Raw genomic sequence first — 19,697 nt, 5'->3', positions numbered from 1 at the left:
GTCATTGGACAAACACTCCACCAACAAAATTAAATCTGCTTGGGAACGGGAAATGGGTGTTGAATTACATTTACATTACATTTAAGTCATTTAGCAGACGCTCTTATCCAGAGCGACTTACAAATTGGTGCATTCACCTTATGATATCCAGTGGAACAACCACTTTACAATAGTGCATCTAACTCTTTTAAGGGGAGGGGGGGCTAGAAGGATTACTTTATCCTATCCTAGGTATTCCTTAAAGAGGTGGGGTTTCAGGTGTCTCCGGAAGGTGGTGATTGACTCCGCTGACCTGGCGTCGTGAGGGAGTTTGTTCCACCATTGGGGTGCCAGAGCAGCGAACAGTTTTGACTGGGCTGAGCGGGAACTGTACTTCCTCAGAGGTAGGGAGGCGAGCAGGCCAGAGGTGGATGAACGCAGTGCCCTTGTTTGGGTGTAGGGCCTGATCAGAGCCTGAAGGTACGGAGGTGCCGTTCCCCTCACAGCTCCGTAGGCAAGCACCATGGTCTTGTAGCGGATGCGAGCTTCAACTGGAAGCCAGTGGAGAGAGCGGAGGAGCGGGGTGACGTGAGAGAACTTGGGAAAGTTGAACACCAGACGGGCTGCGGCGTTCTGGATGAGTTGTAGGGGTTTAATGGCACAGGCAGGGAGCCCAGCCAACAGCGAGTTGCAGTAATCCAGACGGGAGATGACAAGTGCCTGGATTAGGACCTGCGCCGCTTCCTGCGTGAGGCAGGGTCGTACTCTGCGAATGTTGTAGAGCATGAACCTACAGGAACGGGTCACCGCCTTGATGTTAGTTGAGAACGACAGGGTGTTGTCCAGGATCACGCCAAGGTTCTTAGCACTCTGGGAGGAGGACACAATGGAGTTGTCAACCGTGATGGCGAGATCATGGAACGGGCAGTCCTTCCCCGGGAGGAAGAGCAGCTCCGTCTTGCCGAGGTTCAGCTTGAGGTGGTGATCCGTCATCCACACTGATATGTCTGCCAGACATGCAGAGATGCGATTCACCACCTGGTTATCAGAGGGGGGAAAGGAGAAGATTAATTGTGTGTCGTCTGCATAGCAATGATAGGAGAGACCATGTGAGGATATGACAGAGCCAAGTGACTTGGTGTATAGCGAGAATAGGAGAGGGCCTAGAACAGAGCCCTGGGGGACACCAGTGGTGAGAGCACGTGGTGCGGAGACAGATTCTCGCCACGCCACCTGGTAGGAGCGACCTGTCAGGTAGGACGCAATCCAAGCGTGGGCCGCGCCGGAGATGCCCAGCTCGGAGAGGGTGGAGAGGAGGATCTGATGGTTCACAGTATCAAAGGCAGCCGATAGGTCTAGAAGGATGAGAGCAGAGGAGAGAGAGTTAGCTTTAGCAGTGCGGAGCGCCTCCGTGACACAGAGAAGAGCAGTCTCAGTTGAATGACTAGTCTTGAAACCTGACTGATTTGGATCAAGAAGGTCATTCTGAGAGAGATAGCAGGAGAGCTGGCCAAGGACGGCACGTTCAAGAGTTTTGGAGAGAAAAGAAAGAAGGGATACTGGTCTGTAGTTGTTGACATCGGAGGGATCGAGTGTAGGTTTTTTCAGAAGGGGTGCAACTCTCGCTCTCTTGAAGACGGAAGGGACGTAGCCAGCGGTCAAGGAAGAGTTGATGAGCGAGGTGAGGTAAGGGAGAAGGTCTCCGGAAATGGTCTGGAGAAGAGAGGAGGGGATAGGGTCAAGCGGGCAGGTTGTTGGGCGGCCGGCCGTCACAAGACGCGAGATTTCATCTGGAGAGAGAGGGGAGAAAGAGGTCAAAGCACAGGGTAGGGCAGTGTGAGCAGAACCAGCGGTGTCGTTTGACTTAGCAAACGAGGATCGGATGTCGTCGACCTTCTTTTCAAAATGGTTGACGAAGTCATCAGCAGAGAGGGTGGAGGGGGGAGGAGGGGGAGGAGGATTCAGGAGGGAGGAGAAGGTGGCAAAGAGCTTCCTAGGGTTAGAGGCAGATGCTTGGAATTTAGAGTGGTAGAAATTGGCTTTAGCAGCAGAGACAGAAGAGGAGAATGTAGAGAGGAGGGAGTGAAAGGATGCCAGGTCCGCAGGGAGGCGAGTTTTCCTCCATTTCCGCTCGGCTGCCCGGAGCCCTGTTCTTTGAATTCACACAGGATTGGTGGGATGAGGCGATTGATAGAGTACGATCCACTACGTCTTGTGCTCGTCTTGGTCTCAGACAATTTAAGGTTTTACATAGGGTGCATCTTTCCAAATCCAGATTGTCTGACATACTGTATATCCAAATGTAAATGATGAGTGTGATAGATGTCATGTCTCACCATGTGACCTTAGTCACAAGTTCATTCAATGCTCTAAACTACAAAATTACTGGGATTCTATTTTTAAAACTTTGCCTGAGGTGCTTGAAATGAACCTGCAGCCTTGACCCTTGATAGCTGTCTTAGGTGTTCCAGAAGACTTGCTTTCCTTGGACCCCAAACATGCCGATACTGTTGCTTTTACATCCTTATTAGCTCGACGTATAATTCTTCTCCAGTGGAAGTCTGCTCAGACCCCCTCTACTTCTCAATGGCTCAACGATGTAATGTTCTTCCTAAAGCTTGAGAAAATGAAGTATTCTCTATGGGGTTCCAATGATACATTTATTAGAAAATGGCAACCATTTATATCATACTTTAATGGCTTGCAGAGGCTCCCCTCTGATGAGATGCTTTAAGGTTTCCCCGTAGGTATTCCCAGTAGTCATTACATAATAGGTACAGTCATCAATATTATCAATATTATTATTGGGAGCGAGGGAACCGAGGTGGGTGGACTGAGGTAGGGCGGAGAGGTAGGGAAGGGACTAGGGGGGTTGGGTGGATGTGTTGTATGGAGGGAGGGTGGTTGGGATATGGCAAAATCTTTGTACTTACAATGATGTACATTTTATAAAAATAAAAATAAAAATAAATATATTAAAAAAAGAGTAGCCACCCTTTGCCTTGATGACAGCTTAGCCACAGGACTACCTGGCCTGATGACTCCTGGCGGTTCCCAATCCACCTGGTCGTGCTGCTGTTCCAGTTTTAACTGTTCTGCTTGCAGCTATGGAGCTCTGACCTGTTCACCTGACGTGCTACCTTGCCCCAGACCTGCTGTATTAGACTGAAGGTCATTCACGCCAGCAGGAATTTTAAAGAAGAAGACTGGGAGAAGAAGTTCCTTCACGCCAGCAGGACAATTAAAGAAGAAGGCTGGGAGAAGAAGTTCCTTCACGCCAGCAGGACAATTAAAGAAGAAGGCTGGGAGAAGAAGGTCCTTCACGCCAGCAGGACAATTAAAGAAGAAGGCTGGGAGAAGAAGGTCCTTCACGCCAGCAGGACAATTAAAGAAGAAGGCTGGGAGAAGAAGGTCCTTCACGCCAGCAGGACAATTAAAGAAGAAGGCTGGGAGAAGAAGGTCCTTCACGCCAGCAGGACAATTAAAGAAGAAGGCTGGGAGAAAACAGCAGCCTAGGAGCAACAGCTCTCTTTCTCTCAATCTCTTCCTTTCTCTCTCTCTCTCTTTCTCCTCCTTTCTCTCTCTCTATCTCTTTTGCTCTCTCGCTCTCTCTACCACACCTGCTGTCTCGACCTCTGAATGCTCGGCTATGAAAATCCACCTGACATTGACTCCTGAGGTACTGACCTGTTGCACCCTCTATAACCACTGTGATTATTTTTTGACCCTGCTGGTCATCTATGAACGTTTGAACATCTTGAAGAACAATCTGGCCTTAATGGCCATGTACTCTTATAATCTCCACCTGGCACAGCCAGAAGTGGACAGGCCAAACCTTAGAGCCTGGTTCCTCTCTAGGTTTCTTCCTAGGTTCTGGCCTTTCTGGAGAGTTTTTCCAAGCCACCATGCTTCTACATCTGCACTGCTTGCTGTTTGGGGTTTTAGGGTATTAGCACTTTGTGACATTTGATGATGTAAAAAGGGCTTTATAAATATATTTGAATTTGAATTTGGTGGCAGCTGCAGAGCAATATTTGGGCATACGAGATTTGACTTCAGAAGAGTTACAGGGTGTGTTGAGTGGTGGTGTCCCGTCCTCCCAGGCCGTTGGCATGGTGCAGGAGCAGATAGGGTCAAATTAGTGGAATGAGGTAGTGGGTTTTTAATGAGTGTAGGGTTAGTTGGAAGGGTGTGTTTTTCATAAAGTATAATGGATTCATAATATAGTCCAGTTGGGGGCGGTAATGCAACATATTGAATGCCAACCGCCGTTAAACCCCAAAGAAGAAGAACGGTTAGGCTGATCCGATTTAGCAAGGAAATTCAGGGGGGGTCATGAAAGAAAATGGCGGACAAGGAAAAAAGAAAGAAAGGGGGAAAAAAAGAAAAAAAATATTATGAATAAATATGGAGTGGGGGGTTCCAGAAACCTTCTGGAAGATCTGGTGAAGGAGAAGATGGTAGATAAGGAAAAAATTTGAAAAGTGGAAAATGTTTTGATGGAATATGGAATGAAGGATCAAACAGAATTTTTGGAAGAGCTAGAGAAGGAAATTGAAAGTGACGAGAGTGAGGATGAATTAAATGTGGTGGCAGGTACAGTGATGACCGCCGAGAAGGAGCTGAGAGTAGAGGGAAGCGGTGTGATGAGTAAGGTTGGCGTCAAGTGCAAAAAGAGGGATACCTGCTCCAGTAGTTCAGAGATGGAACCTGACGAGAGTGAGGATGAAGTACCTGCCGTGAGGACCGCCGAGTTCGAGCCTCGTCCCGAGGATGAAAAGGATTATTTTGGCCCAGTGGGAGTGAGGTTTGTGGAGAGGATCCTTGCATTTTGGTTGATCCATATGTGGTGTCAGGTTGGGTGGAGAAGAGGTTGGGGACTGTTGACTTGGTGAGAGCACCTCGAAGTGGATTAGTGATGATTCATTGTGTTTCTTCAGTCCAGAGGGAGCGGGCGCTCCGGATCAACGATTTAGGGACAAGAAATGTGACGTTCTTTACTCTCCAGAGCAGGGCGCCATTGAAAGGAGTGACATTAAGTGTTGAGGAGGATCAGTTGAAATGGAAGATTCCCGGTGTCTGTGTTGCCCGCCGTTTGGTGCGACACAGATCCGATGGAGAGCGTGGGGAAATGGAGGAGAGTCTTTGGCAGACAAGGTCAAGTTATCCCGTGAGAGCTTTTGTTCCCGAAAATACAACAGTGTTTTTAGGTGTCAAGTTTATGTTGCAGCAGTGTGTATGAGGGAGATTCCTAGATGTGAGAGGTGTGCAGGAGGGAATGTGTAGTAACAGTGGAGAAAGTTGCACGTAAGCTGTGTGTGTGATCATGGAGCTGGAGATATGAGGTGTTCGGTGCGAGAAAGGCAGATTGAGGTTGCCAGGGTCAGAGTAGAACAGAAAGCTGGAGATATGAGGTGTTCGGTGCGAGAAAGGCAGATTGAGGTTGCCAGGGTCAGAGTAGAACAGAAAGCTGGAGATATGAGGTGTTCGGTGCGAGAAAGGCAGATTGAGGTTGCCAGGGTCAGAGTAGAACAGAAAGCTGGAGATATGAGGTGTTCGGTGCGAGAAAGGCAGATTGAGGTTGCCAGGGTCAGAGTAGAACAGAAAGCTGGAGATATGAGGTGTTCGGTGCGAGAAAGGCAGATTGAGGTTGCCAGGGTCAGAGTAGAACAGAAAGCTGGAGATATGAGGTGTTCGGTGCGAGAAAGGCAGATTGAGGTTGCCAGGGTCAGAGTAGAACAGAAAGCTGGAGATATGAGGTGTTCGGTGCGAGAAAGGCAGATTGAGGTTGCCAGGGTCAGAGTAGAACAGAAAGCTGGAGATATGAGGTGTTCGGTGCGAGAAAGGCAGATTGAGGTTGCCAGGGTCAGAGTAGAACAGAAAGCTGGAGATATGAGGTGTTCGGTGCGAGAAAGGCAGATTGAGGTTGCCAGGGTCAGAGTAGAACAGAAAGCTGGAGATATGAGGTGTTCGGTGCGAGAAAGGCAGATTGAGGTTGCCAGGGTCAGAGTAGAACAGAAAGCTGGAGATATGAGGTGTTCGGTGCGAGAAAGGCAGATTGAGGTTGCCAGGGTCAGAGTAGAACAGAAAGCTGGAGATATGAGGTGTTCGGTGCGAGAAAGGCAGATTGAGGTTGCCAGGGTCAGAGTAGAACAGAAAGTGTCGTATGGTGAATCAGTGAAGAGTGGTAGAGGAAGATGGGTACAGGGTGAAGGATCATATGAGGATTCCTGTGAGTAGACAGAGACCAATAGAGAGGGCTGGAAATAATATGTGCTTCAGTAAGGTGGGTTTCTTAGCATTCAAAGCCGTGGTTGACAACTGTACTGCAGAAATGGAACGCAAGTCACAGAAAATAGAGGTTATGGTTGCAGCTGCAGAGAAGTACTTGGGATTGCAAAGTTTTAGTGCAGAAGATTTGCAGGGGGTGTTGAGTGGTAGTGTTCTGCCCTCCCAGACCGTTGGCCTGGAGTAGGATTAGATAGGGTTACATACTGGAATGAGGTGGTGGGTTTTTTAGTGAGGGCTAATAGTTGGCAGTGTAATTGTCCTTTTTTGGAATGTTGTATTACCGTATCAAGAATTGAATGTAGGTAGGCCGTGAATGGCAACACTCACCAGTACAGTAGGTGGCGGTGTTGGCACATGAAAGTTGGATGCGATCCGCCAACCAAATCCTAAAGAAGAAGAAGGAGCGGGGGCAAGAGAACAGTTAGCACCAGTGTTTGGAATACATTGAGCTTGCTGACAAAACAGACCATGGGACGTCTTTTCACATGGATATTTATTTAAGGTCTGCGGTGGGTCTGTGTGAGCTATGCAATTATATTGGAGACCGGTTTATAGTAGTGAATGTCATCTATTAATTTACTGTTATAGTATTTCTAAGTAGCAGCCATATAACAGCCAGGGAAACTAATTGTTCTCACGTTATGATAGAATATTCTGTTTTTTTCTGTCTGACTGTGCACTCTTTCCTTGAAATGTTAGGATTTTCTTGTGATCACAACAAAACTATTTATTTTACTCAAATAGAGATATAATTAAATAGTATTTTCTATGAAAAGATGAGCCTGGCTGAGAATAGGACATTCCGTTTTCTGCCTGAGTGTGGCGATGTTTACCATAATTTTTTAAATTATTTTGTGACCAGGACAAAAATATTTATTTTACTCAACTAGAGATTTAAATAAATGGTGTTTATTTAAAAAGCTGGTCCTGACTGACATGGACAGTTTCCTCACCTTATTCTCCTTGTGGTTATCCATGGTTGTTGGTTATTTACCAGGTAACAACAAGTGAAAAGGAAACAAGGACCGAAGCAATAGATTCCTTACATTACTCAACTAGAGGTTAAAATAAATGGTGTTTCTTTGGGAAAATGGGCGTGGCTAACGTGAACATACATTAAGGTGAAAAGATTCTGATTCTTTTTCTGCACATCTCTTTGTTTACAATGCTGGTTGCCATGGTTAACACACATGCAGGACATTGAATGGTTCCTGAATTGACTCAGTAAAGTAACATAAGTAGTCCTACAGTATCACAGCCAGGTCAAACAGGTGCAGTAGTCCTACAGTATCACAGCCAGGTTAAACAGGTGCAGTAGTCCTACAGTATCACAGCCAGGTCAAACAGGTGCAGTAGTCCTACAGTATCACAGCCAGGTCAAACAGGTGGACTAGTCCTACAGTATCACAGCCAGGTCAAACAGGTGCAGTAGTCCTACAGTATCACAGCCAGATCAAACAGGTGCAGTAGTCCTACAGTATCACAGCCAGGTCAAACAGGTGCAGTAGTCCTACAGTATCACAGCCAGATCAAACAGGTGCAGTAGTCCTACAGTATCACAGCCAGATCAAACAGGTGCAGTAGTCCTACAGTATCACAGCCAGATCAAACAGGTGCAGTAGTCCTACAGTATCACAGCCAGGTCAAACAGGTGCAGTAGTCCTACAGTATCACAGCCAGATCAAACAGGTGCAGTAGTCCTACAGTATCACAGCCAGGTCAAACAGGTGCAGTAGTCCTACATTATCACAGCCAGGTCAAACAGGTGCAGTAGTCCTACAGTATCACAGCCAGGTCAAACAGGTGCGGTAGTCCTACAGTATCACAGCCAGGTCAAACAGGTGTGTTAGTCACATTATACGGTGTCCAACACTTTTGACTATTCTCTACCCCCAATGCGTGTGGTTTACTAATCTTAGCCATTCCTAAGGCCAAGATATTTTGTCAGTTATCAAAAATAGTTACTTACAGGGAAAATGTATGGGAAATAGGGTGCCCTTTGGGACTCATTCCACCTGTCGAGGCCCACCCTGCCTATTGTAAACCATTTCTCCATCCCATTCCTCTAGTTAAGCACATTAGAGAGAGGCTGTGATGTAAATTAAAATTATAAATTAAATGTAAATTAAAAACTTCCTTTATTGTGCCTGTATGTCCCCTTTGAAGGTCTGATAAAAACGTTAATTCAGCCAAGAAATCCATATTTTCAATTAGGAATATTAAACAGACTGAACAGTCATGTACCAATGAGATTAAACAGACGGAACAGTCATGTACCAATGAGATTAAACAGACGGAACAGTCATGTACCAATGAGATGAACTACATTAAACAGACGGAACAGTCATGTACCAATGAGATGAATTACATTAAACAGACGGAACAGTCATGTACCAATGAGATGAGTTAGATTAAACAGACGGAACAGTCATGTACCAATGAGATGAATTACATTAAACAGATGGAACAGTCATGTACCAATGAGATGAATTACATTAAACAGACGGAACAGTCATGTACCAATGAGATGAATTACATTAAACAGACGGAACAGTCATGTACCAATGAGATGAATTACATTAAACAGACGGAACAGTCATGTACCAATGAGATGAATTACATTAAACAGACGGAACAGTCATGTACCAATGAGATGAATTACATTAAACAGACGGAACAGTCATGTACCAATGAGATGAATTACATTAAACAGACGGAACAGTCATGTACCAATGAGATGAATTACATTAAACAGATGGAACAGTCATGTACCAATGAGATGAGTTAGATTAAACAGTCATGTACCAATGAGATGAGTTAGATTAAACAGACTGAACAGTCATGTACCAATGAGATGAATTACATTAAACAGATGGAACAGTCATGTACCAATGAGATGAACTACATTAAACAGACGGAACAGTCATGTACCAATGAGATGAATTACATTAAACAGACGGAACAGTCATGTACCAATGAGATTAATTACATTAAACAGACGGAACAGTCATGTACCAATGAGATGAATTACATTAAACAGATGGAACTGTCATGTACCAATGAGATGAACTACATTAAACAGACGGAACAGTCATGTACCAATGAGATGAACTACATTAAACAGACGGAACAGTCATGTACCAATGAGATGAACTACATTAAACAGACGGAACAGTCATGTACCAATGAGATGAATTACATTAAACAGACGGAACAGTCCAATTTGTAAGTCGCTCTGGATAAGAGCGTCTGCTAAATGACTTAAATGTAAATGTAAATGTAAACAGTCATGTACCAATGAGATGAATTACATTAAACAGATGGAACAGTCATGTACCAATGAGATGAATTACATTAAACAGATGGAACAGTCATGTACCAATGAGATGAGTTAGATTAAACAGTCATGTACCAATGAGATGAGTTAGATTAAACAGACTGAACAGTCATGTACCAATGAGATTAACTACATTAAACAGACGGAACAGTCATGTACCAATGAGATGAACTACATTAAACAGACGGAACAGTCATGTACCAATGAGATGAACTACATTAAACAGACGGAACAGTCATGTACCAATGAGATTAACTACATTAAACAGACGGAACAGTCATGTACCAATGAGATTAACTACATTAAACAGACGGAACAGTCATGTACCAATGAGATGAATTAGTTGCCAATTTGCCATTCAGCCTCATCTAGCCTTGGTATGAAATAACTGATATCTGACTAAATACCTCAGCCGTAGGAAATCATTAGGGAAAGAAGTCACACTTCCAATTGGCACTAATCTGTATCAGACTTGCTGTAATACAGAGATACAGACCGTGTAAAAACACACATTCAATCTTCATTGTGTCTTAATTGAAAATGAAACCACACTATATTCCTTTATTCACCCTTTCAACAAGGAAATAGCAATACCGGTATTAGGATTCTGATTGGGGAGACAAAATCCTACAAAACGGATTTTTAAAAAAACTATAGGATCCAATCGGATGACTTTTGATTTCCAATAGAAACAAAGGTAGAACAATAGGATTTCAATAGGATTGATAGAGCTGACACAACATGAGAACCAGATGATCCCAATCATTTAGATAGCCTAGTAAACAATAACCTCCTCTGGTATGTTCTATTGCGAACTGTCTGCGACTCGTTGTTGTTTTCCTGTTTTCTCCTCAAAGATATTTTATGAAATCAAAGACTCAATTAACTGCAATACAAGCGCTCTTATGAAAAAAGGGCTCGTATCGTCATATACTGTAGCAACGGATCGAGTTACAGTATCTCACACCGGCATCACGCTCCAAAGCATTACAGAGATTAAATACTTTTATAGAATGGTTATTTTTCATAGAAAGCAATGTGTATTAAACCATAGCCGTTCTATATGAATGTATATCTATGATTCTGCTTCGGGAAGTGGGCGGTACCATTTTCTAGCTTTCATTTGGTCCGTTGGGTGTTACAGCAGAACATTCCAGATTCACAGCTTTTCAGAAGGTATTTCTCATTGTTTTGTACAGTACAACCCTACTGTGCGCTACACTTTGATATTATGATTGTTAGATTAATAATCCACAACACAAAACGCGTACAAGGAGTCAAGTGTACAACGGGTTTGTGGTGTTAGTAAATAGTAACCTACACACACAGTGCATCGGATAGGTGTATTTATCCGATTCTAATTACCAAATACACTTTTGGCAGTTTACATGGCAAATCTGGTGTTTCAACTATGAGAATAAAGACTGGCAGCTAATGAGAGAATATAACATTGGGCAAAGAAATACGACTTCCTCTGACGTCTGTCCCCCATCCCTCCCTTCGTTAGTGAGCATCTGCACTGCTAACTTGAAAACCCATTTTTGCTCCTGCACTCTGGAACAGGTAAGGGGGAAAAAAACTATATTTTCTCTCTCATAGAGTATGACGATATTGTCTGAGGAACGTTTTTACTAATAGCTTCATTAAAGGTAGAATCTTCACTATGTACAGCTGTTCCATGGTCAATTCCCCGTGGGCTCCCGAGTGGCGCAGCAGTCTAAGGCACTGCATCTCAGCGCTTGAGGCGTCACTACAGACACCCTGGTTAGAACCCAGGCTGTATCACAACCAGCCGTGATTGGGAGTCCCATAGGGCCGTGCACAATTGGCCCAGCGTCGTCTGGGTTTGGCCGGTGTGGTGTATGCCGTCATTTTAAATAAGAATGTGTTCTTAACTGACTCGCCCAGTTAAATAAACCAAAGATCAATTAATGATATACAGTGCCTTCAGAAACATTTTGTTGTGTTACTGCCTGAATTTGAAATGTATTAAATAGAGATTTTGTGTCACTGGCCTGCACACAATACCCCACAATGTCAAAGGTGTTTTATTTAATTATATTTTTTACAAATTAATAAAAAATGAAAATCTGAAATGTCTTGAGTCAATAAGTATTTAACCCCTTTGTTATGGCAAGCCTAAATATGTTCAGGAGTGCACATTTGCTTAACAAGTCACATAAGCAAATAATGAGGCAAAGAAATTAACTTTATGTCCTGAATACAAAGCGTTATGTTTGGGGCAAATCCAATACAACACATTACTGAGTAACACTCTTCATATTTTCAAGCATGGTGGTTATGGGTATGCTTGTCATTGGCCAGGTATGGGGATTTTTTTTAAAGAATAAAAAATAAACAGAATCACGCGAATCAACGGCAAAATCCTACAGGAGAATCTGGTTGTCTGCTTTCCAACAGACACTGAGAGACAAATTGACATTTTCAGCAGGAGAATACAAATGTTAGAATGTGTCTTACACTTTGACATTAGAGTATTTTGTGTAAATCGTTGGGAATTACATCCATTTTAATTCCGCTTTTTTTTTTTTTTAGTCCAGGAGTGTGTATACTTTCTGAAGGCACCCATTGATTCACGAAGAATATAAAGCCTCATGAACTTAGAACTACTATTTATAAACTCACAATTTAGGATTGTGGCTTCAATAAATATAGTTGCACATATTCACATAGGACATAACTTGTCATGTTTTTTCAGTTTGAAGCTTCTTCTGTTCTGCCTGGTTGTGGCCTGCGAGTGAATATGGCAAGTGAACGTCAAGATGTGGACAAAGAGTTTGAAGAGTGGAAAGAAGAACATGGTAATAATGATAGGTTAAATAAGACCCATTCAATTGTTGTAAGCATCCAGATTACCAGTGTGCTGGAGTTTTGCTTTTGATTGAGTTCGCTTTTTTTCTCTGTGTACCTGATAGAATGTGATTACTTTCTTATAATATATATATTTTTTTCTTCAGTGTCACACATTTTGGTTACACAGCCCATATGGGCTTATTAAACATGCGTGTGCTTTATTCAATTGCTTGTGCTACAAAACTGAAAACAAAAGTAGATTTGTTTTATGCTTATTTGATAATTGTCGCATGATCATGATAAGATTAATTCACACAGACAATACATGTTTCCTTCTCCCCGAGCTTTGAATATTTTTGGGGGGCTATATCAAATACGTCCTGTCGGAAAAACAATCCTAGCCTGTGTTCGTCATGTAGACAGAACACTTCAATACAACACGAAGAATACAGAGATGAGACTGAAAATCTTGTACACCGCACAGTTTAACAAAGTACTTAGAATTCTCATTTACAGAATGTGTGTATTTACAGGGAAGAAGTACAAATCCAAGGAGGAGGAAGCCAAGCGCAAGAAGATCTGGCTAGAGTCTAGGACCAGAGTCATAGAACACAACAAGAAATATGACAGTGGAGAGTCAACCTACCATTGTGGCATGAACCACATGTCTGACTTGGTATGTTACCATTTACACCAAGTCATTCTTCTTACTGACATAACTAGGATTTGTTAGAGTAGCCTGGGTACCAGTCAGTTTTAATGATTGAATGAATTGAATTCTTGTTTGATTGGTACCCCAACGTTTTTTTTCTAACACGTTTAAACATTGTGTTCATGAATGCATCCCTGGGTTTCATACAGTATGCTGCTGTATTCTGAAAAGGTGCTTTGTGCAGTCTATGAGCATCTCTCTACTTTCTCACAGGAAATGCATGAGGTTTGCTGTGGTGGCATGAGGAGCTGTCGGGAAGAGAAGAATGATAGTTAGATCTCAAAGTTTCTGTCCTCCAGCTTTCTGACATAGAAACAACACGAGGTCTGATGGCTGCATGATGAATACGAAGGTCCAAATGCTTGTTTTTACAACAAGACGACATTTGTAATATGAAGGAAATATACACAAAATAAGAAAGAAATAGTTTACCAAACCTTTGAACTTTACACATTTAATTTACAGTAAATAAAGTTGGAAGGCAGCTTTACTGTTGGCATTTTGTTGTTACTTTATGGTAAGAAATGCTTTTTCACAATGTAATGTGCCTAGCATGCGTGGCTGTGCGTGCGTGCGTGGGTGTGTGCGCTTGTGTGTGTGTGTATGTGTGTGTGTACAGTGCCGGTCATGATGAGTCAAGATGAATTGAGGGAAATGTTCCACAATCACAAAACTCCATTTCTGAGAAGTGAGGGGATCTTTCAACCCTTAGTCATCAAATTGGATTGGTCACGTACACATACGGAATGTATTCAGACCTCTTGACTTTTTCCACATTTTGTTGTGTTACAGCCTTATTCTAAAATGGACAAAATTGTTATTGTTTTTTCTCATCAATCTACACACAATACCCTATAATGACGAAACCAAAAACATTTTTTAGAAAATTTGACAAATCTAATACAAATAAAGATGGAAATATCACATTTACGTAAGTATTCAGACCCTGTACTCAGTACTTTGTTGAAGCACCGGTGGCAGCGATTACAGCCTCAAGTCTTCTTGGGTATGATGCAACATTTACATTTACGTCATTTAGCAGACGCTCTTATCCAGAGCGACTTACAAATTGGGAAGTTCATACATATTCATCCTGGTCCCCCCGTGGGGAATGAACCCACAACCCTGGCGTTGCAAGCGCCATGCTCTACCAACTGAGCCACACGGGCAACAAGCTTGTCTATTCTTCTCTGCAGATCTCCTCGAGCTCTGCCAGGTTGGATGGGGAGCGATGTTGCACAGCTGTTTTCAGGTCTCTCCAGAGATGTTAGATCCGGTTCAAGTCCGAGCTCTGGCTGGGCCACTCAAGGACATTCACAGACTTGTCCCGAAGCCACTCCTGCGTTGTCTTGGCTGTGTACTTTGGGTCGTTGTCCTGTTGGAAGGTAAACCTTCAACCCCAGTCTGAAGTCCTGAGCACTCTGGAGCAGATTTCATCAAGGATCTCTCTGTACTTTGCTCCGTTCATCTTTCCCTCGATCCTGACTAGTCTCCCAGTCCCTGCCGCTGAAAAACATCCCCTCACCACCATGCTTCACCGTAGGCATGGTGCCAGGTTTCCTCCAGATGTGACGTTTGGCATTCAGGCCAAAGAGTTCAATCTTGGTTTCATCAGACCATAAAATCTTGTTTCTCATGGTCTGAGAGTCCTTTAGGGGCCTTTTGGGAAACTCCAAGCAGGCTGTCATGTGCCTTTTACTGAAGAGTGGCTTCCATCTGGCCACTCTACCATCAAGGCCTGATTGGTGGAGTGCTGCAGAGATGGTTGTTCCATCTCCAAAGAGGAACTCTAGAGCTCTGTCAGAGTGCCCATCGGTTTATTGGTCACCTCCCTGACCAAGGCCCTTCTCCCCCGATAGCTCAGTTTGGCCGGGTGGCCAGCTCTAGGAAGAGTCTTGGTCGTTCCAAACTTCTTCCATTTAAGAATGATGGAGGCCATTGTTCTTGGGGACCTTCAATGCTGCAGACATTTTTTTGGTACCCTTTCCCAGTTCTGTGCCTCGACACAATCCTTTCTAGAAGCTCTACGAACAATTCCTTCGACCTCATGGCTTGGTTTTTGCTCTGACATACGCTGTCAACTGTGGGACCTTGTATAAACATTTCCAAAAATCTGTTTTTGCTTTGTCATTCTAGGGTATTGTGTTTAGTTTGATGAGGATGTTTTTTTATTTTATTCATTTTACAATAAAGTTGTACTGTAACAAAATGTGAAAAAGGTCAAGGGGTCTGAATACTTTCCAAATGCATAGTGACATCAGAAAGTGTTCACACCCCTGAACTTTTCCCACATTTTGTTGTGGTTCGGCCTGAATTTAAATTTGAATAATTTGAGATTTTTGTCTCGTTGGCCTACACACAATACCCCATAAAATCGAAGTGGAATTACAGGACCAGTCAAAAGTTTAGACACCTACTTATTCAAGGCTTTTTCTTTAGTTTTTACTATTTTCTTCATTGTAGAATAATAGTGAAGACATCAAAACTATGAAATAACACATATGGAATCATGAAGTAACCCAAAAAAGTGTTAAACAAATCTAAATATATTTGAGTTTTGAGATTCGTCAAAGTAGCCATCCTTTGCCTTGATGACCGCTTTGCACACTCTTGGCATTCTCTCTTCATGAGGTAGTCACCTAGCATGCGTTTCAATTAACAGGTGTGCCTTGTTAATTTGGAATTTATTTCCTTCTTTCTGCGTTTGAGCCAATCAGTTAAGTTGTGACAAGGTACGGGTGGTATACAGAAGATAGCCCTATTTGGTAAAAGACAAAGTTCGTATTATGGCAAGAACAGTTCAAATAAGCAAAGAGAAACAACAGTACGTCAATAGGTCAGTCAATGCCATCAAGGGTTATGATGAAACTGGCTCTCATGAGGACCACCACAGGAATGGAAGACCCAGAGTTACCTCTGCTGCAGAGGGTAAGTTCATTAGAGTTAACTGCACCTCAGATTGCAGCCCAAATAAATGCTTCACAGAGTTCAAGTAACAGACACATGTCAACATCAACTGTTCAGAGGAGCCTGCGTAAATCAGGCCTTCATGGTTGAATTGCTGCAAAGAAACCACTACTAAAGGACACCAGTAAGAAGAAGAGACTTGCTTGGGCCAAGAAACACGAGCAATGGACATTAGACCGGTGGAAATCTGTCCTTTGCTCTGATGAGTCCAAATTTGAGATTTTTGGTTCTAACCTCCGTGCAGAGTAGGTGAACGGATGATCTCTGCACGTGTGGTTCCCACCGTGAAGCATGGAGTAGAAGGTGTGACGGTGTGTGGGTGCTTTGCTGGTGACACTGTCTGTGATTTATTTAGATTTCAAGGCATGCTTAACCAGCATGGCTACCACAGCATTCTGCAGTGATACGCCATCCCACCTGGTTTGCACTTAGTGGGACTATCATTTGTTTTTGAACAGGACAATAACCCAACACACCTCCAGGCTGTGCAAGGGGTATTGGAGCAAGAAGGAGAGTGATGGAGTGCTGCATCAGATGACCTGGCCCCCACAATCACCTGACCTCAACCAAATTGAGATGTTTTGGGATGAGTTGGATCGCAAAGTGAAGGAAAAGCAGCCAACAAGTGCTCAGCATATGTGGGAAACGGTGGTATGACAGAAAGAGAGGAGAGAGGTATATACATCTGGCCTGAGAAATGGTGGTATGACAGAAAAAGAGGAGAGAGGTGTATACATCTGGCCTGAGAAACAGTGGTATGACAGAAAGAGAGGAGAGAGGTGTATACATCTGGCCTGAGAAACAGTGGTATGACAGAAAGAGAGGAGAGAGGTGTATACATCTGGCCTGAGAAACAGTGGTATGACAGAAAGAGAGGAGAGAGGTGTATACATCTGGCCTGAGAAACAGTGGTATGACAGAAAGAGAGGAGAGTAATACAAGAGTCGAAGGAAAGTGTGAGAGAGAGGAAAGGAAAGGATGGGAGAGAAGGAAAGGATGGGAGCGAAGCAAATTAATTGGTTTGGTTAAAGCCTCCTCGAATTGTGGAAGATAATGTGGTCTCACAAAAGACAATTAATGGCAATCAATTTAAATCTGTTTTACCTATCCCACAGAAACCAATTAGGGCGGTTAATTTGCCTTTTTGATTCCAAGCATATCCTACCAAAGAGGGAGTCCAGTCCACGCCATGATGGGATGAGCGAAAACATCCTGAGGTGTTGTTGGAAGCAGTAACTAACCACACACAGTTCTATCAATGAAGACAAAAGGAGAGAGACTGAGCAGGAAACTATACTGTATTAATGAATGTGGTGTTTTAAAGGGGGGAAACAACAAGGACCTGAAGTAACCCACAGCAACCGTTTGAACCAGCCACGCTACTTACTGTACTATACACAGTCGCTGCTCGTTAGGCAGGCTTCATGATCTGATTGTATTAGTGTATCGAGCTCTGTTGTTTACGTGTAGACTGCATTTATACAAGCAGCCCAATTCTGATCTTTTGCCCAATTGTTGGCAAAAGCTCTGATCTGATTGGTCAAAAGGCCAATTATTGGCAAACAATCAGAATTGGGCTGCCTGTGTAAACGCAGCCATATAGTATAGGCTTACACCACAGGAGGTCATGGCATTTTAATTGTGGAGGATGGGCTCGTGGTAATGGCTAGAATGAGTGGAATGGTATCAGATACATCAAACATATGGTTTCCATGGTTTCCATGTGTTTGATGCCATTCCATTCGCTCCGTTCCAGACATTATTTTGAGCCGTCCTCCCCTCAGCAGCCTCCACTGGCTTACATTCAGCAGATTGGCTTCAGGGTCTTTTACATGATATTTGTATATTTACATGATATTTGTATATTTATGTGTATATTTACATGATAGAGCTCAACTTTAAATCTCAGAGGAATTGTACCTTGGTAATGTCTAGTGCACAATCTGTGTTCAGTAGATTAGAAACAGAGTTTGGCCTTTTAGCACAGGTATGTACAAGAGACTAAACCAACTATCCTTCAGAGTGGGGTAAGTACTATACATATTACAGGTATGTACAAGAGACTAAACCAACTATCCTTCAGAGTGGGGTAAGTACTATACATATTACAGGTATGTACAAGAGACTAAACCAACTATCCTTCAGAGTGGGCCAAATTGAGCCATTTGTTACATTCAGCGTACCTCTGTCAAAGGAAATACAGTATTCTATCTAACAACGTTGTCTACATATATTTCAGGATGTTGCGTATCGCTGGAAATAATCAGAATTCGTGTTAACATTACAGATTTTGAAAACATCCCACTGGAAACAGATGTCAATTCGACCTTTATTCCACATTGATTCACGTCATTTCATTGGAATGACATGGAAACAGCGTTCAATCAAGTACAGGTTTAACTGAATGACAACAGAGAACGAATACAATATTTTAATTTTATTGAATCGTTTGGGGTAGGAGTAGCGTATAAATACCTGCTATGCTGATGAGGTAACATGATAAACACTACCATAGATACCTGCTATGCTGATGAGGTAACATGATAAACACTACCATAGATACCTGCTATGCTGATGAGGTAACATGATAAACACTACCATAGATACCTGCTATGCTGATGAGGTAACATGATAAACACTACCATAGATACCTGCTATGCTGATGAGGTAACATGATAAACACTACCATAGATACCTGCTATGCTGATGAGGTAACATGATAAACACTACCATAGATACCTGCTATGCTGATGAGGTAACATGATAAACACTACCATAGATACCTGCTATGCTGATGAGGTAACATGATAAACACTACCATAGATACCTGCTATGCTGATGAGGTAACATGATAAACACTACCATAGATACCTGCTATGCTGATGAGGTAAACATGATAAACACTACCATAGATACCTGCTATGCTGATGAGGTAACATGATAAACACTACCATAGATACCTGCTATGCTGATGAGGTAACATGATAAACACTACCATAGATACCTGCTATGCTGATGAGGTAACATGATAAACACTACCATAGATACCTGCTATGCGGTTCCTAAAGTATTAAAATGCTACAATGACTATGAGGTTAAAGTTCATATTGTCAGCTTTAATTTGAGGGTATTTTCATCCATATCGGGTGAACCATTTAGAAATTACTTTTTTTGTACATACAGTTGAATTCGGAAGTTTAGAGTCATTAAAACTCGTTTTTCAACCACTCCACAAATTTCTTGTTAGAAAACTATAGTTTTGGCAAGTCGGTTAGGACATCTACTTTGTGCATGACACATGTAATTTTTCCAACAATTGTTTACAGATTATTTCACTTATAATTCACTGTATCACAATTCCGGCGGGTTAGAAGTTTACATACCCTAAGTTGACTGTGCCTTTAAACAGCTTGGAAAATTCCAGAAAATGATGTCATGGCTTTAGAAGCTTCTGATAGGCTAATTTACATCATTTTAGTCAATTGGAGGTGTACCTGTGGATGTATTTCAAGGCCTACCTTCAAACTCAGTACCTCTTTGCTTGACATAATGGGAAAAAGCCAAGACCTCAGAAAAATTATTGTAGACCTCCACAAG

General features: G+C 42.7%; 1 protein-coding gene across 3 annotated transcripts; it reads left to right on the top strand.

Annotated features, from left to right (window-relative positions):
* Positions 1 to 10,686: 10,686 nt before the first annotated feature.
* On the top strand, positions 10,687 to 13,623 carry LOC139553867 (cystein proteinase inhibitor protein salarin-like). Of its 3 annotated transcripts, XM_071366620.1 has the most exons (5): positions 10,700 to 10,783; positions 11,115 to 11,170; positions 12,327 to 12,429; positions 12,955 to 13,097; positions 13,347 to 13,623. In XM_071366620.1, exons 3-5 carry the CDS (start codon positions 12,372 to 12,374, stop codon positions 13,407 to 13,409), a joined length of 264 nt encoding a protein of 87 aa, XP_071222721.1. In that variant the 5' UTR covers positions 10,700 to 10,783; positions 11,115 to 11,170; positions 12,327 to 12,371; the 3' UTR covers positions 13,410 to 13,623. The 3 variants fall into 3 exon arrangements, with proteins under 3 accessions (XP_071222722.1, XP_071222721.1, XP_071222719.1); XM_071366621.1 differs by lacking the exon at positions 11,115 to 11,170 and having other exon boundaries at positions 10,687 to 10,783; XM_071366618.1 differs by lacking the exon at positions 10,700 to 10,783 and having other exon boundaries at positions 10,901 to 11,170.
* Positions 13,624 to 19,697: the final 6,074 nt, after the last annotated feature.

This window comes from Salvelinus alpinus, chromosome 25, assembly GCF_045679555.1.
Source record: "Salvelinus alpinus chromosome 25, SLU_Salpinus.1, whole genome shotgun sequence".
Lineage (NCBI taxonomy): Eukaryota > Metazoa > Chordata > Actinopteri > Salmoniformes > Salmonidae > Salvelinus > Salvelinus alpinus.
Note: the sequence above shows the minus strand (reverse complement) of the source record. Positions and strands in the feature narration are given on the sequence as shown.

What these genes read in the sequence shown, in the direction of transcription:
- LOC139553867 (XM_071366618.1), top strand. Translation starts at nt 11,042, where the DNA reads ATGAGAGAATATAACATTGGGCAAAGAAATACGACTTCCTCTGACGTC. An exon ending in AGAGTGGAAAGAAGAACATG is followed by an intron (nt 12,430 to 12,954) that starts GTAATAATGATA and finishes GTGTATTTACAG; the next exon opens with GGAAGAAGTACAAATCCAAG. An exon ending in TGAACCACATGTCTGACTTG is followed by an intron (nt 13,098 to 13,346) that starts GTATGTTACCAT and finishes ACTTTCTCACAG; the next exon opens with GAAATGCATGAGGTTTGCTG.